Here is a 14887-nt window from a genome sequence, read left to right on the forward strand (position 1 = left end):
AACTCAGCCCTGACCGAAGTGCTTACTACAACATAATCAAAATCTGTCTCTTCGACTGTGCCAGTGCAGATTCAAAACCTGCCAATGAGTTTTTTTTATCCAAACACGCCTCGAAGATTCACTGATGGACAGTTCCTCAGAGGGTCATCTCAACTTCGCCCTGGTCAAAGTGGTTACTGCAACGGAATCGAAATCTGTCTCTTGGACTGTCACACCAGTGCAGGTTCAAAACCTGCGGACGAGGTTTTTTCTATCCGAACACGCCTTCAAGATTCACTGATGGACAGTTCATCAGAGGTTCATCTCAACTTCGCCTTGGCCAAAGTGGTTACTCTAACAGAATCGAAATCTGTCTCTTGGACTGTATCGGTGCAGGTTCAAAACCTGCCGACGAGGTTTTTTTTTATCTCAGAACACGCCTTGAAGATTCACTGATGGACATTTCCTCGGAGGTTCATTTCAACTTCGCCTGGCCAAAGTGGTTATTACAACAGAATCGAAATATGTTTCTGTCGGACTTGCGCAAGCTCGAAACCTGCCGACCATAAGGTTTTTTTCCTATCGGAACACACTTTGACATTTACTCATGGATGGATTCCTCGGAGGCTCATCTTAACTGATCTTAACCAAGTGGTTGCCACAACAGAATGAAAATCTGTTTCTCTTGCAGTCGGTTCGAAACCTGCTGCCAACATTTTGCAGTGTATAGATCCTCAGAGCTCCGTCTTAACTAGGCCCAGTCATTGCGCCGAAACCTCCTTTTTATGTGATAGTCTGTCCATGAAATAGAATTCACCTTCATGCCTTGTGCGGATCGTCTCATAAGGTATATCCCTGAGATGTGTACGTGGACTTCTCGACTTGACCGCCGCTCTGCTCTACCACATGCAGATGACGCCGGTCCCTTCTCGGTGTATGCGTGCTGTGTCTGACTTCGATGTGGATGGAGGTCCAACGAAGCCGTCAGAGTCAGCCCTCAGCATGGCGTGCTCACCCTAGCACCCGAAAAGTTATCGTTGCTCTTTTGGGGCTCGTCATAACATGCGCAGGGTGGGCTGCAATCATCATTTGCATTTGACGCAATATTTATAGTGTCCACTATCGACAAATCCTAATCTCCGCTCACCATACAAACGTGGTCGTTCTTTTTCTCTGTCCCCCGTTACAGCTACATCATGTATTCCATTCCGAGTGTCAATGTACAAGGGTGGATTCTGGCCTTTTTCAACATGGCGATCGTCCAGGGACCATTGACAATTGGGTTTCATTGCTTAGAGCTCATCACGAATGTGATTCGAAATGAAAGACAGTGGAGATGTGCCACTGGAGGGGAAGGACTTAGAATGACGACGAACCCGCTGAAGCTGTTTTTCACTGATCCACGTTGTCTTGTGCTTTTCTTCGCGAAGCCCTTACTACGTGAGTCATTCACGTCTAATTTTTTAAAATCTCTGTTATCAAACCGATTACTATCGATGATATAGACTCGATGTTTGGGATCTCACTCGTTTTAAATTTCGGCGGATCGAGGGAGACAATCAGTGAGCTGTGGATGTACACATGCATAGCCCAGGTTCGCATTCGCTGTCTGAGTAGAACTGCTATGATATCTCGCTCACACTCGTGCAGATCTGGAACTTATGCATAGTGCTGATTATATTTACTTATTTCTTCACTTTCATCGCTGCGCCGACCACACGGCCCCCGGCCAGTCGCATACGGACACCTCCAGACACTCAGCAGCCTCGTAGACGAGTGGTCCCTTGTGATGTAGTGGGGAAATAAGAAGGACGGAATTCGGTATTGTCGTGCTGGTAGGTACTTACATTATCACGATGATGTTATATTGACGCTTTTACCTAGGGACGAGTGATGACTCGCTGCCAGCTGTGAAGCAGGACTGTGTTTATGCTGGGTCTTGTGTCGGGTCCCATCCGTCCCGTGAGATATCTTGGGCCTTGCTTTTAGTAATTCTTTTGTAAATAAAGGAGCTAAAATCGTGCCAGACGAGCTCAGCAGCCATGTGCGGACAGATATGCCGTTGAGGAAGAGATTGTGATGCTACCAGGGGCTCGGGATATCCGAATCGCAGGTGAATCTCACAAGCGTGTCATAATGCCGGACATTAGACAGGTGCACAGTTCATGGACGAGACAGTCTTCCTTGCACAAGTTACTGTTGATCATCGCATTTGACATTTTTTTCTTGTACGAAACTAGATAGTATTTGCAAATTGGGCTCAGTCACAAACCCGTGCCAACATACTTCACCTGAAACCCGTTCTTCTGGGACTCGTTCGTTAATCCACGTACTTGAGAGTTCATCCCCTGTTAGGCCCTTACATAGAACCGGAACCAGACCGAACCAGACCTTCCTTGAAATGACGTAGAGCTGTACATGATCTTATCCTAGCCTCCGTGGGAATCTATGCGGCCAGGACTTGGCCAGTGACAGTAATCGCCCATCTGCCTTGTCCACGACTCCAGAAGTTGTCCACGACTCCAGAAGTTACTAGTTGACGGCAGCGTCTGCCTCGCTTTATCCGTAAACCTACAAGGATGTTTGGGTGGCTGTTTCACCTCGGCTTAGATGCATTCATCATTAGTGCATTCCTCGCTGGCATAAGGCGCTCAACCGGCCTCACGTACGTCTACCATGTTGCTGATGCGAAACGTTCTCATACTACTGCAGACCTGCACTGTCTCAAGTTCCAAACAAGGACATTCGCCGTGAGTCTCAACTGAGTGACCTGACCTGAGAGCACTTGTTCACACGTTGTTCTTGACCAGAGCTGCTGCGGTCGTATCTTGAAATTGGTCTGTAAACTGTCCCAGCATCAACTCTTTCATCTGCTCATGTATTTTAGGTGAATACGCATTCGACTTCGCAGTCGTTGTATTTGGGGTACGTGAAGGACATTCTATCATCGTATCTCACACTGCACGCCACTGACGACCACGTACAACAGCGCTCCAGTTATTTCGAGAGGAAGCATTGAAGTCCTTGAATTCCATCTGCATTTCTCCTGCCAATTCGTCATAACAAACCGCACTCACTACTTTGTAATATTTTACTCCGACGGACACAGAATTTGCGTACAGCCTTAAGCCTAACGAGTGGGTTGCAACATAATTGTGTACTTGCGCGGCTCCACCTAATATTATACACGTTCATCCGAGGAAATTATATACGAAGAAGTGTAGCACAATGGAGCCAAGAGCAAAGTCTGCGAATGCTCTGGCAGAAAATGAGGATCTATGCAAAAGTAAGAAAGGATGTAAATACCTTTCAGGCGAGACTTCCTTGAACTCGGATCTGTTTTCGGGGTTGACTTGTGCGCGGAGGGACGCGGTCAGAACAAACTGGCCTACTGAACTTGCAAACCTGTGACGATACTCAATACATGTCTGACACACTAACCGGCAAACTCACCCGGCAAGGAATGCATTGAAAGGAAAGTTCGTGACAAGTACGCAATATACGAACTGCAGCACCCCACTAAGCACGATGAACGCCAAGAAAGCGTCGATGAATTTGAGGCGGTCGGGGGTCTGATCAATATATGATTTCCACAACGTTAAAGCTGCTACAGAGGTTTCTGACGACGCAGGTGAGATTTTTGAGGATGACTTTGGGCCAGTCATGTTGAGCGAGTGACTGCTAACAAACTGCTTTACTTGAAAGTGACGACGACGTGGAGGAAACAGTCTCGTCCAAACAAAGAAGGCCGGCGACTTGAAAAGACCCCGACCCGTCGCGTTCAAAAAATAAGTCTTTCACTAACTTGCACGTCTCGTCCAAGGCCGAGCTACCTTCTACATAATCTGTAGTTGCCATTCTTCATCATGAGCATTGCTGGTCTGCGAGCGTCGTCTTCCCTTACGAGTGCATTGTCCGCATGGAAGAGCACGAAATGTCCCAGGCAATTTTGGGGTGCACGGAGACACCTGCACTCTCGGGTAGAGCTCGACTACAAGGTTGATGAGGGCCTTGCAAATTTTATGTCGCCAAGGACGCTTAAAATGGTTTCCGAGGAGTACCAGCAAGGTCTCCTCGACCGGTTGAACGAAATGTTCCCTGGTAAGTGAGGTTTTATGAGCAGCTTGCTTATGATTTACACATGTACAGATGCTGCTGACCAGCGAAAGAGTGTCACGCAACTCGTGATCGACACTGCTAGCTCTGGAAAAGATGCCCTTGGCTTCTCCTATGCAAGTCACGCCCTCAACAATTCCTTCTTCCTCAACTGCCTTGTACGTTCAACTCCCCCCATCTCGTCATCACACCATACTAATTTACTTGACAGCGACCTCCAAAAAGCGATGAGGACTACGAAGATAAGATCCACAATCTTCTCATAGCCCCATCCATCCGCGCCCAATTCGGTAGCTTCCCGCATTTCATCAACAACTTTTCTTCCGCTGCCAGAGGAATGTCGGGGTCGGGATACATCTGGCTTGTCACGGACGCCGTAGGCAACCTTGCAATTCAGCCCACCTTCGCGGCCGGCACACTTCTCGTTCGCTCGCGTACGTGCACGGAAAACCCTGCTGGTCGTCATGAGGTGCTTCACGAAGGCAGGTTCCGTGATGGTCCACAGCCAACGCAATTAAACACAGGGCTGGGCAGCACACCGACATCACCCACGTCAGGCATGTCCAAGAGCCCTGCGCCACTGCATCCCTCTGCCCCCGTACGAACGCTGCACTCATCACCGTGCAGCCACTTAGACGGCGCGCGTTCTTTCTATGATAATGAGCCCGCAGATCGGGCGCTTGACCCTTCCGCGAGGAGCCTACGTAACCTGGGTGAAAAGATCTACCCCCTGTTCTGCGTCAGCATTCACGAGCATTGCTGGCTTCTCGACCATGGAGTGTGGGGTAAGGAGAAATATATGAAGGAGTTCTGGAACGTGCTGAATTGGGAAACGGTTAATGAACGGTACCTGACATTCACCAGTACGAAATTTGGTCCTCAGCCATTGCGAAAGTAGGTGGATGGAGAAGCAGGAATTTAGGGTGTTTTGGCGTAATTCACTGCTCAATCTACTTATATCTGTTACATCCATACTTATACCGTCCGTTTAAACTTTTCCGCATAGTGGAATGCTATTGATTTCATGCGTTGATAATCAATTTGGATCATCGTATCTTTGATGGGCCTTAGACAAACCATTTCGAAATGAAGTGTCCAGCGTGGTATTATTGCGAAGAATCTTACTACTAGTATTGCGAGGACGTATTCGGAATGTACCTGGCAGTAGAAGCAACTAGTTTCTCCATTATGATAATCTCTGCAAATATGTAAGTGACTTGAGAAAATACTTAAAAAATCATGTTTAAACAAGCAAAGTCATCTCGCAAGGCGGTTTGATAGGACCCGACACGAGACCCAGCATAGACACAGTCCATCTTCACAGCTGGCAGCGACTGTTCGCTCGTCCCTGGGTAAAAGCGACAATATAGCCGTATCATCGTGACAATGTAAGTACCCGACCAGCATGACAATACGGAATTCCGTCCTCCTTATATCCCCCCAACGTCGCAAGAGACAACTGGTCTACGAGGTTGGGGGATGTCTGTATCATAGCGGCTGACTGGGGGCCGCGTGGTTGGCGCAGTGCAATGAAAGTGAAGAAACAGATAATCATAATCAGTACTATACATAAGTTCCATATCTGTACGAATGGGCGGCACTGTGAGCGAGGGTTTGTAGCTGTTGAACTTGAACAATAAATGCGAACCTGCGTTGTATATTCACATATTATAAGGACGGAGCGTTTGCAGCTATCTTCATATCGATAGACCAGAATTTGAAAAATTGACGGTCCAATGGGTGAGGTTTGGAGTTTGTTGTCATGAGGCGGCGAAAAAATATGTTCATTGAGTATGTACTACAGGAAGATGTGCACATACTGGTCAGAATGCCATGATGAGCAGGTGTAACCACCAGATGAGGCACGATAAGCGGCAGTGACACGGCCCCGCCGCCCCGGCGTTGCCAGAGCGGTTGCCATAAAATTGTAGCTGCCGGCAGCCGAGGACTGCAAAACCAGGCGGAGTTGGGACCGTCAATTTCTAGGACTCTATATAAATTACAATATAATGTCCGAGCAAGTCGAAAATATTTGTTACCGAAGATGTTTTGCATGCGCATCAGTGCTGGCCACAATATAGAATATGATTGAATATTATTATGAATATATTCGAATACTCTGAATATAATACCTTGGCCCCGTATTCTCGGTCCTGAGGAATACGAGTGAATATGTTACAATACATTATGGTCGGTGTATTTATCCATATTCTGAATACGGTACTAACATATGTATTGGATAGCCCATGAACGAAATGCATTATGCATAAGTGTCGGGGATGAACCGTACAGTTTATCTAAAGATTTCCCACCCACCAAAATCTGTAAGTGGAATGCTGTGAGTCTGACTGCGCTTCGAATCACAAACATGGCCATATCTGGCAGCATGGATCAGCTTTCACGGTTACTTCTTGAACTTCAACATGCAATTACAGGCCTGCCATTGACTATGCCAGAAGGAACAGAAGATGGCCCTCTTGCTTCGGCACCACATGGACAAAGCCTTGGAATCTGATTACCCTTTGCTAGGTGCCGGTAGGAATCTCAGCAGTCGTGCTCAGATCTTGCTCGAACACCTTTATGGGACTTATGAGACCGACGACGGCACTATAAGAAAATCAGCCGCTACTCCTGCATCAGCCCCAGCCTCACCATCGAAGTCTGCCCTCATTGCAGCTTTGACCATGTCTAGTGGTGGTTTCTCTACAGCGCAGAAAGAAGTAGACATCTATCTATGTAAGTGGTCTCTACCCTTGTTCACCTGAACAAATGACCAATCCGCTTCAGTGGTGGAAGGTGAGTAACCTTCTCGCATAATTCCTAACAAAAATGTCTTACTGTTGTCTTCGCAGCAACACGAGACGACATTTCCTATCCTGTCGTGCATTGCTCGTGATGTTCTCGCTATTCCCGCCGTCAGTGTCGCCGTCGAGCGCCTGTTTTCTAGTAGCAAACACACACTTTCCGATTCGCGCTCTTCGATGACTGCAGAGACTGCTTCCGCCGCTGTCATTATGAAGGAGTTGTTGAAGCTTGGCCTCGGCGACGGAAATCAGTACCTCGATGGTGTTTCTATCCATTAAATATCTCGGGGCGGATAGAGAATATAATATGATTAGAATAAAATACGCCGTCGAGATTATTTTATTCATATTTGGACAGCACTGATGCGCATCGCCGACATCAATGAGCCAAAAGCATTCGGAAAGATGTGTTTAGAAGACCGTCACGAATGGATGTCTTGATGGTCTTGATGCGGTCGTTGCGATCACCACTCTTGCCTGTGACTGGGTAAAGATCTCAAATGGGAAAATATAATACACAATCATAGTGAACAACTGCAGGGATTTTACAGTCTACAAGACAGCGCGGTATTGTAACAGCTTCTGCAGCGTTCTTACCGTGTTATCCTTCTCTTCCTTTATGACGTTTGAGAACGATTTGAACCCGGGAACACCAGCATCCCCTGGAATCAATGAGTAGGTCTCCCATAATCTGGAATGAAAAGCGCACGTTGCAATTGAAAGGCCGCACTCTCGCTCGTAGTGATGTATCCGCCACTCTGTCGAATCCGCGCCAGGGCAAAGGGGATCTCTTCTTTATTACAGCTAGAGACACCATCTGCTAACACATGGACATTATATCCTGCCTCGATAAAATCCAGAGCAGATTGCAACACGCAAACATGTGACTGAATAGAGCGATTTGAATAATGAGCCGGCCGTTGGTGGGTGAACTAACCTCGATACCAAAAAGCACCACGGATTTTATCTGTGGGCGTTCGTGGAGTAGGGCCTTCACTTCCGGCGTCACCATGGAGAATAGCCCTTTCTCAATGGTAGCAAGAAGAAGGGGCCCCAGGGAAGGCAAATTGATGTCGGGGATGGTGCTTCCAAGGCCTTTCCTCTTGGATGATTTCATTTCGAAGAGGATGTACGAGGATGGGCCCACCTTTGGGGTTCTGTTCGGTGACGACTACGGGGATCTCCAACACCTTGTATACCTCTATGTAAGTGAAGGCATGATAGGGAGTTGATACGTATGTCATACCTTTGCGATCTTGAGCATCTTACTGATCGTCAATACAAGCTCGTCAAAGCCGAAGATGGCATTCTCTGATTCGTGAAAACAGTGAATGATATGACAGTCAATTGACGCTGTTCACAGTGCATTCAAAACCAAGCGTACTGAAGCGTGTTTGCACGTCGCAAAGGAAGAATACAGTCTCCTCCGGTACGAGCTTTGTAATTGCGGGCATAGTAACACGGATAGGTGCTATTCAAGAGTTTGCGTTAGTGCCAGTGCATGGGAGAACTTCTATGTTTATATACCGCTACAAACAATGAAAATTATTAAGACACGGTGCCTTACAGCTCGAGCTGTCCTTGGGGATTGATGCAGATGTACGGAATATGGGTAATGGGTGTGTTACGAATAGCTGTTAGAGTCTGTCTTGATGTGGAAAAACTTTGAACTTGCGGAGCGGCGTTGGTGACCGATAGCTGTCCGGGTTTGTTTGATATGACACACCCCTCCTCCGATCTCCTTCCACTTCCGCTCGCTCTTCCGTCCTCCCACTGTCCTCCGTCTCCTCATCCGCCTTCCGCTTCTCTCACCTAAACACCCTCTCGCCTTTCCTCTATCTCATTTGCTCCTCAATACCATCTTCTTCGTGCCTGTGTCTATCCTTTTCGAATACATTGGACTTTTCAATGAACTTGACCAATGCCATGATTCCTTTCTCCGTGTCCATAATTTTGCTAGGTACAAGGTTATGAGGAACTTCATGTAGATGTCTGCGTTGATGCATGAATAAAGGACACCCGCATGTGTTCGAGTTTGGCGCAATTCCCCACAAGGGCAACTAGTGGGTTCGGTAGGTATGAACGATGCGTAGTGTTCTCCGATAAACCCATGACCTGTGCGGCACTGGATGAGGCGACCTTATACTTCACGGGTGGTGGTGGTGAAGTGTTTACGGGGTAGGAGAGTGTGAACCGTCCGGTTTGAGCAGCTGGTCTCCAAATCTCCGTCCGTTTCTTCAGCAGATCCACCTTTCGACGACGCGCATTGGCACACGATGCGGCAAGCGAGTCAATGTGACGGGCGGCTTCTTTTGCAAGATCATCGGCGCGGTCATTGCCTTTGAAATTGTGATATCCTGTTGTAATCTCGATGCGAAAAAAGGGACGCCGCCGCTAGGAATTCTTCGATGGTTTCGACGAATGTGTAAAGCAATATATTGTGAGGGTCCTGATGCAGTTGCATATGCGGCTTGACCACGAACTTGTTGTCCATGTAGGAATGAAGGTGGTTCCCTTCCTTGCGAAGCGCATTGCTTGCATTGACGCCCGTAAGAGAGCCAACATTTCTGCGTCATAGACTTCTGTCTTGGGGCCCATTCCCTCTCGGCCCCACAATACTTTGCGTCCTCTGTGGTACCCAGTCCATCCTGCCCCTGCCCTTACCTCTTGATCGACTGATAATCGAGATGTTGGAGTATGAAAGGAAGTTTGAGTAGTCGGAACCGCGGCGTTGTTGAACAGGTTGGACATATGAATTTACATAAGTGATAGTGTTCGGGATTCGCCGAAGCCGATCCTCTTCGCACTAAAGGTCTAAATTTGCTTTGGAGAGTCCGTCTTCATAAAAATGCTTGGAGTGAGTGCTCGTCGGACGACTTTGTTGTCGTACTCTAGACAATGTCTCCCTCGTCCTGCTCGTCTTTATTCGACTCCTACAAAAACGACAAATGCACCTGCTACCGCATTCGCCCAAGTCCCTCTCCCCCATCCAGATTATCCTTCTCTGTTGGCCCAGAGGGAAGTACCAGCAAACCACCTTGTAGCCATGAATGGCTTTCTCAAGCGCAGAACGCCGTACACAATCCTGCCAACCCCCCTTCCAGACGACCGTGCTTCAGCTTTGAACAGCTTCTACTTCACTGATTCTCCAACTCAGGACCAGCTCGCTGTTATGGATGCATGTTTGCATAACCTGTATGACGTTCCACGTGCAAAGCAGATATTCGATCAACTTAGAACCAGCAAGTCTCGCGAGCCCTTGCTCGAGTCTCGCATATACAATTCTTTCTTGGAAGCTTATATCCACATGGCATTTGTCAAGGAGCCCGAGGATAGAACTTTGTGGGTCGAGGACGCGTGTCACCTTTACGACCTCATGGAAAAGGGCACAGATAGAGTCCACCCTACTGCGTCTACATATGCTATCATGCTGTTGGCGTGGAGACGGTACGCTTCATTCGTCTCTTTAATTTATTACCCTGCCCACTCTTTCTAGATTTAATCCCGAGTCCGACACGCCCGTTCACCTGTCCGACTTGCCCAACCCGACGACCCTCCTTAGCAACATCGTAGAGCGAGACATTTCACCCACTGCCGTCGTCGCTGATCGCGTTTTGGCATCTTCAGAAGAAGCCTCGGATATCATAAAACTCCTCACTAAATCTGCAGTAGATCTGAATCATCCTCGCATACTAGCTGAACTCGGTCAGGCAGAATTCCTGGGGAGTCATGTCCCAGACCCATTGGAGGGCGTCCCGGAGGTCAAGCCTGTCTTACGACTCGCTGTATGTATTGCGTTCTCTCGTTTGCATTTCGCTTATATTTCCCCAGACACCGTCAGAAGAAATCTTGGACGAAAACGGAAATGTAATACCTGCGCAGCCTCAGGAAGAAGTTCCCTTCAACCTCAATAACCTCCGCAGTCACTTGGCTCAGGTTACCCTTGCACGACGCGTCCTCCCAGAAGACCTGGCTTCCCGACAGAAACTCCTAGAAGAATCTGTCTACGACGTTGCAGTAGAGCGCCTACGTCACGAAGCCAAACTTTTCGACGAGCTAGGTCTAGGTAACCGGGAACTTCATCGTGCAGATTTGCAAAAGTGGATGTGGGACTGGCATCAAAAGCTCAAGAAGCGTCTTGAGGCAGAAATACAAGAGATCATCGCTGCGGAGGCAAAAATCTGTAAGCATATATACGCCTGTCGGATATTTATATTGACCGCTAGCTAGCTCAAAACAAGCAAGTTCAACAAATGGGCCCTTTCCTCTCCCTTGTCAAACCCGAAAAACTCTCCCTCATCACTATCCTTGAGATCATGCGCCTTCAAGGCAGTGGTGGTGTCTCGGATGGAATGAAAACTGCCCGTGCACTGCTCACCGTCGGGCGCGCTGTCGAGAATGAGTACAAAGCTGAGATGTGCAAGCGCAACCATATCGCCATCCCTTCGCATGCACGGCCAAGCGAGTTCACAGGTTATTTCACGGGCCTCGGGTACAAGGACTTGCACGCGCGCCGGATGACGGCTGCAAAGTACATGGAGGACAGCGAGGAGTGGACGTCAGAGTGGACGCAGGTACTTAGGGTGCGCGTCGGGAGTATCCTCGTAGATTGTCTCATGGACTCGGCGACGATTGAGCGGACTGCTGTTGATAAGCGCACCAACGAGGAGATGTGAGTCTGCTTGTCTCTTGCATGTTGCATCAGTTGAAACCTCTCCGCAGTAAAGAGAATCAACCAGCGTTCTACCATGCGTATGAATATGTGCGCGGGCAGAAACTTGGTGTTATTCGGTTAAACCCCGTGGTTTCAGAACGCATTGCAAAAGACGGCTTGCGCGAAACGCTTCACCCGCGTCACCTACCTATGCTCGTCAAGCCCAAGCCGTGGCTCAACCACGACCAGGGTGGATATCTCTACAATCGATGTGGGTATACCCGTCAGCCTCTATCAACGGCTCGCTAACATGTTAATTCACTAGCTGCCGCCATGCGTTTCAAAGACTGCCAAGAACAGCAAACTTACCTGGAGCATGCAACCGCGCTCGGTAACGTGGAGCTCGTGTACGCAGGACTCGACGTTCTCGGTAGCACGCCTTGGAAAATCAACCGGAACATCTTCGACATCGTACTCAAAGTCTGGAACTCTGGTGAGCGGCTGTGCAAGATACCCCCAGCAGTATACGACCAGCCAGAGCCAGAAAAGCCCCCGAACATGAACACGGATATCAAAGCCAAGAGCGTGTACGGGACGCGTCTGAAGGCGTTCATGCAGGACAAAGCGAACAACCATTCTGATCGGTGTAGCGTCAATTATAAGATCGAGATTGCGCGCGCTGTAAGTTTTTATCTTATTGTTTCGCGCCAGCAATTTGACGAAAAATGAAAGTTCCTGGGTGATACCATGTACCTTCCCCACAACCTCGATTTCCGGGGACGCGCGTACCCCATTCCTCCCCATTTCAACCACATTGGCGATGACCTCAGCCGTGGGCTTCTTATGTTTGGTGAAGCGCAGCCCCTCGGCGAAAAAGGCTTGCGGTGGCTCAAAATTCACCTTGCAAACTTGTACGGGTTTGATAAGGGGAACTTTGACGAGCGCGTCAAGTTTGTAATGGATCATATTGACGATGTGTATGATAGCGCTGAAAAGCCTCTCGACGTACGTCTCCACCTTCTTATTATGATGCCTCGGTGCTGACGCGTCGAACAGGGCAACATGTGGTGGGTGAAAGCTGATGATCCGTGGCAATGTCTCGCAACATGCATGGAACTGCGTGCAGCGCTCGAATCAGGTGATCCACATGCATACATGTCGTCCCTCCCGGTGCATCAGGACGGGACCTGTAACGGGCTACAGCACTACGCCGCTCTTGGTGGTGATGTCAAAGGTGCTGCGCAAGTCAATCTGAGCGTGACAGACCGCCCGTCGGACGTGTATACGTACGTTGCGAACATGGTGGAGAAGGTACTTCAGGAAGATCTGAACAATGGCGATAAGTATGCAGCTATGCTTTCTGGCCGGGTTTCGAGGAAGGTGGTTAAGCAGACTGTGAGTGATTGTTTCGTTGATTGATTAGGGAATTGTGAGCTGATGCGGGGAGGCAGGTGATGACTACTGTGTATGGGGTAACTTATATCGGCGCTCGTGAGCAAATTGAGAGGCAACTTAAGGATAGGAAGGATATTCCAGAGGAAGAGTGTTGGGGTGCTAGTGCTTACCTTGCTAAGAGGGTGTGTATTCTCTTTCATTCAATAGCCTTAGACTTACTTGTCTATTCGAAGGTGCTTTCTTGCATCGGTGATCTGTTCTCAGGAGCCAAAGCTATTCAAACCTGGTTGAACCTCTGCGCCCGTCTGATCTCCAAGTCTATTCCAGCCGAGCGCGTCCCAGACGCATTGCAAGCTCACAAAGGTCGCAAGAGGCAGGGTTCTTTGCTCCCTAAGAACCGTATCAGGAAAGAACAGATGTCGTCTGTCGTGTGGACGACTCCCCTCGGCCTGCCCATCATACAGCCCTACCGCAAGACGAAGCGCAAGCAGGTTATGACGGCTATTCAGAGCGTGTTCATCTCCGACCCTAATGCGCCTGCTGAAGTGAACGCTGTCAAGCAGGCGTCTGCGTTCCCGCCCAATTTCATTCATAGTCTTGATGCTACGCATATGATGTTGACCGCCCTCGAGTGTCGTGTAGGTTCCGTTGGCTTCGGATTTTATTGTTATTGATGAGCGTGTTTATAGACTCAGGGCCTAACGTTTGCGTCTGTACATGACTCCTATTGGACGCATGCTAGCAGCATCGATAAGATGTCTGAAATCATCCGAGACACTTTCATTGCGTTACATTCCTCCGATGTGCTCGAGAAATTGGCTATAGAGTTCCGGACTCGATATGCATCCCACAAGGTTCCTCTCGCATCGATCCGCAGCGGACAGCTGTTGAAGAACCTCCAAGGTGCGGGCGTGCGTATTGTAGCTTCGTCTGAACAGGCAGATGCGCTACGTCAAGGCGGGTTTACGTCGTTTGACAACATCATTGATGTTTCGGACAAAGAAGCCGGATCCATCGCCCAAATTTCAAAGAAAACGGAGACCGAGGCTCCGCAGACTGAAGCTCCGAAGCCTACGCAGACTGAGACTCCGAAGCCCAAGACAGGAAAACGCGGACGACCCGTTAAAAACGTGGTCATGATCGAAGGCGCCAAAAAGGATGTTTCGGCAGTTATGGACCACGAGGAAGGTGATGCTGACTGTGCGGGCGAGGACGACGTTGATTCGATTCTGGTGGATAAATTCGTTGACTTGGGCGCTGTGCTTCCACCTTTGCCGAAGAAGGGTGATTTTGATGTGGAGACCATCAAGAAGTCGCAGTACTTTTTTTCATAAGTCGCTACGTTTCGCTGTTCTTGTTTTCGGTCCTGCATGCTTCATTATTCCGCAATACGTACGCCTTGCATTTGCATATCTATCGCATTATCTTATCTGTCACATAGACCTACTTATAACGTGGAATACTTAATAGAGATTACTCGCCTCTCATATGCGGTGTGAGACTGTACATCGTGGTATGTTCACTCATTGCAGAGTAATTTCGAAATATGGATTCTACTTAATTGTGCCATGCGGATCAAGGCTATTACATCAAGGTAACCATCAGGGTAGGCATGCAAGAACAAAAGACCGCAGTTCTACGAGTTTGCGAGCTGGCTGTATGGTTCCGCCCGAGAAATTAATGAACTCGCGAGGGAAGCGCGCATTAGGGGCGCGTGTTGGTTTCCGCATTTGGACAGACGCTTTGCACTTTGCAAGCTGCTGACTGCGATGGGGAACAACAATATTGCCAGCTCATGGCTGCTCATTCACGCATTGTCTACTGCGGCGATCTAGAGGATATACAGGGTCATCCCACGAGCACATTTAATTCACAGGTAGCATTGCCGAATCTCAGGGTGGGGGAAGCGGAGTTTTAAACGTGAACGTACTTGGATGGT

General features: G+C 48.6%; 7 protein-coding genes across 7 annotated transcripts; 4 read left to right on the forward strand and 3 right to left on the reverse strand.

The window, feature by feature from the left end:
- The first annotated feature begins 933 nt into the window (after positions 1–933).
- On the forward strand, positions 934–2216 carry DFJ58DRAFT_797603 (uncharacterized protein). The gene is made up of 4 exons (XM_041390643.1): positions 934–1419; positions 1485–1573; positions 1630–1814; positions 1864–2216. The coding sequence occupies exons 1-3, from the start codon at positions 1176–1178 to the stop codon at positions 1783–1785; spliced, it is 489 nt and encodes a 162-aa protein (XP_041241786.1). The 5' UTR covers positions 934–1175; the 3' UTR covers positions 1786–1814; positions 1864–2216.
- A 342-nt stretch (positions 2217–2558) lies between these two features.
- Positions 2559–2998, forward strand: DFJ58DRAFT_730127 (DUF1748-domain-containing protein; the record flags this gene model as incomplete). The annotated part of the gene is made up of 5 exons (XM_041385840.1): positions 2559–2644; positions 2692–2729; positions 2790–2816; positions 2867–2904; positions 2969–2998. 5 exons carry the CDS (start codon positions 2559–2561, stop codon positions 2996–2998), a joined length of 219 nt encoding a protein of 72 aa, XP_041241787.1.
- On the reverse strand, positions 2974–3694 carry DFJ58DRAFT_480940 (DAD/Ost2). Its single transcript, XM_041380590.1, has 3 exons — positions 3433–3694; positions 3286–3384; positions 2974–3237 (listed from the first exon to the last, which is right to left on the reverse strand). The coding sequence occupies exons 1-3, from the start codon at positions 3642–3644 to the stop codon at positions 3171–3173; spliced, it is 378 nt and encodes a 125-aa protein (XP_041241788.1). The 5' UTR covers positions 3645–3694; the 3' UTR covers positions 2974–3170.
- A 5-nt stretch (positions 3695–3699) lies between these two features.
- Positions 3700–5195, forward strand: DFJ58DRAFT_906867 (Manganese/iron superoxide dismutase). The gene is made up of 3 exons (XM_041395033.1): positions 3700–4080; positions 4129–4253; positions 4307–5195. Exons 1-3 carry the CDS (start codon positions 3846–3848, stop codon positions 4991–4993), a joined length of 1047 nt encoding a protein of 348 aa, XP_041241789.1. The 5' UTR covers positions 3700–3845; the 3' UTR covers positions 4994–5195.
- Positions 5196–7451: 2256 nt separating this feature from the next.
- DFJ58DRAFT_663288 (Isochorismatase-like protein) lies at positions 7452–8353 on the reverse strand (the record flags this gene model as incomplete). Its single annotated transcript, XM_041382350.1, has 6 exons — positions 7452–7561; positions 7609–7786; positions 7837–7994; positions 8047–8089; positions 8146–8210; positions 8284–8353. The coding sequence occupies 6 exons, from the start codon at positions 8351–8353 to the stop codon at positions 7452–7454; spliced, it is 624 nt and encodes a 207-aa protein (XP_041241790.1).
- Positions 8354–8734: 381 nt separating this feature from the next.
- On the reverse strand, positions 8735–9650 carry DFJ58DRAFT_843161 (uncharacterized protein; the record flags this gene model as incomplete). Its single annotated transcript, XM_041392923.1, has 3 exons — positions 8735–8891; positions 8917–9238; positions 9383–9650. The coding sequence occupies 3 exons, from the start codon at positions 9648–9650 to the stop codon at positions 8735–8737; spliced, it is 747 nt and encodes a 248-aa protein (XP_041241791.1).
- A 295-nt stretch (positions 9651–9945) lies between these two features.
- On the forward strand, positions 9946–14282 carry DFJ58DRAFT_843162 (uncharacterized protein; the record flags this gene model as incomplete). The annotated part of the gene is made up of 11 exons (XM_041392924.1): positions 9946–10346; positions 10396–10684; positions 10731–11082; positions 11130–11571; positions 11622–11824; positions 11879–12234; positions 12286–12558; positions 12610–12948; positions 13005–13130; positions 13182–13586; positions 13638–14282. The coding sequence occupies 11 exons, from the start codon at positions 9946–9948 to the stop codon at positions 14280–14282; spliced, it is 3831 nt and encodes a 1276-aa protein (XP_041241792.1).
- Between the last annotated feature and the right edge of the window lie 605 nt (positions 14283–14887).

This window comes from Suillus subalutaceus (assembly GCF_016647625.1).
Source record: "Suillus subalutaceus strain FC151 chromosome Unknown DFJ58scaffold_84, whole genome shotgun sequence".
In the NCBI taxonomy this organism is placed as follows: Eukaryota; Fungi; Basidiomycota; class Agaricomycetes; order Boletales; family Suillaceae; genus Suillus; species Suillus subalutaceus.

What these genes read in the sequence shown, in the direction of transcription:
- DFJ58DRAFT_797603 (XM_041390643.1), top strand. Translation starts at nt 1,176, where the DNA reads ATGTATTCCATTCCGAGTGTCAATGTACAAGGGTGGATTCTGGCCTTT. An exon ending in CTTCGCGAAGCCCTTACTAC is followed by an intron (nt 1,420 to 1,484) that starts GTGAGTCATTCA and finishes TCGATGATATAG; the next exon opens with ACTCGATGTTTGGGATCTCA. An exon ending in TGTACACATGCATAGCCCAG is followed by an intron (nt 1,574 to 1,629) that starts GTTCGCATTCGC and finishes ACACTCGTGCAG; the next exon opens with ATCTGGAACTTATGCATAGT.
- DFJ58DRAFT_480940 (XM_041380590.1), bottom strand. Translation starts at nt 3,644, where the DNA reads ATGACTGGCCCAAAGTCATCCTCAAAAATCTCACCTGCGTCGTCAGAA. An exon ending in TTCAATGCATTCCTTGCCGG is followed by an intron (nt 3,385 to 3,432) that starts GTGAGTTTGCCG and finishes GTATCGTCACAG; the next exon opens with GTTTGCAAGTTCAGTAGGCC. An exon ending in AAGGAAGTCTCGCCTGAAAG is followed by an intron (nt 3,238 to 3,285) that starts GTATTTACATCC and finishes ATTTTCTGCCAG; the next exon opens with AGCATTCGCAGACTTTGCTC.
- DFJ58DRAFT_906867 (XM_041395033.1), top strand. Translation starts at nt 3,846, where the DNA reads ATGAGCATTGCTGGTCTGCGAGCGTCGTCTTCCCTTACGAGTGCATTG. An exon ending in GTTGAACGAAATGTTCCCTG is followed by an intron (nt 4,081 to 4,128) that starts GTAAGTGAGGTT and finishes ACACATGTACAG; the next exon opens with ATGCTGCTGACCAGCGAAAG. An exon ending in CCTTCTTCCTCAACTGCCTT is followed by an intron (nt 4,254 to 4,306) that starts GTACGTTCAACT and finishes TTTACTTGACAG; the next exon opens with CGACCTCCAAAAAGCGATGA.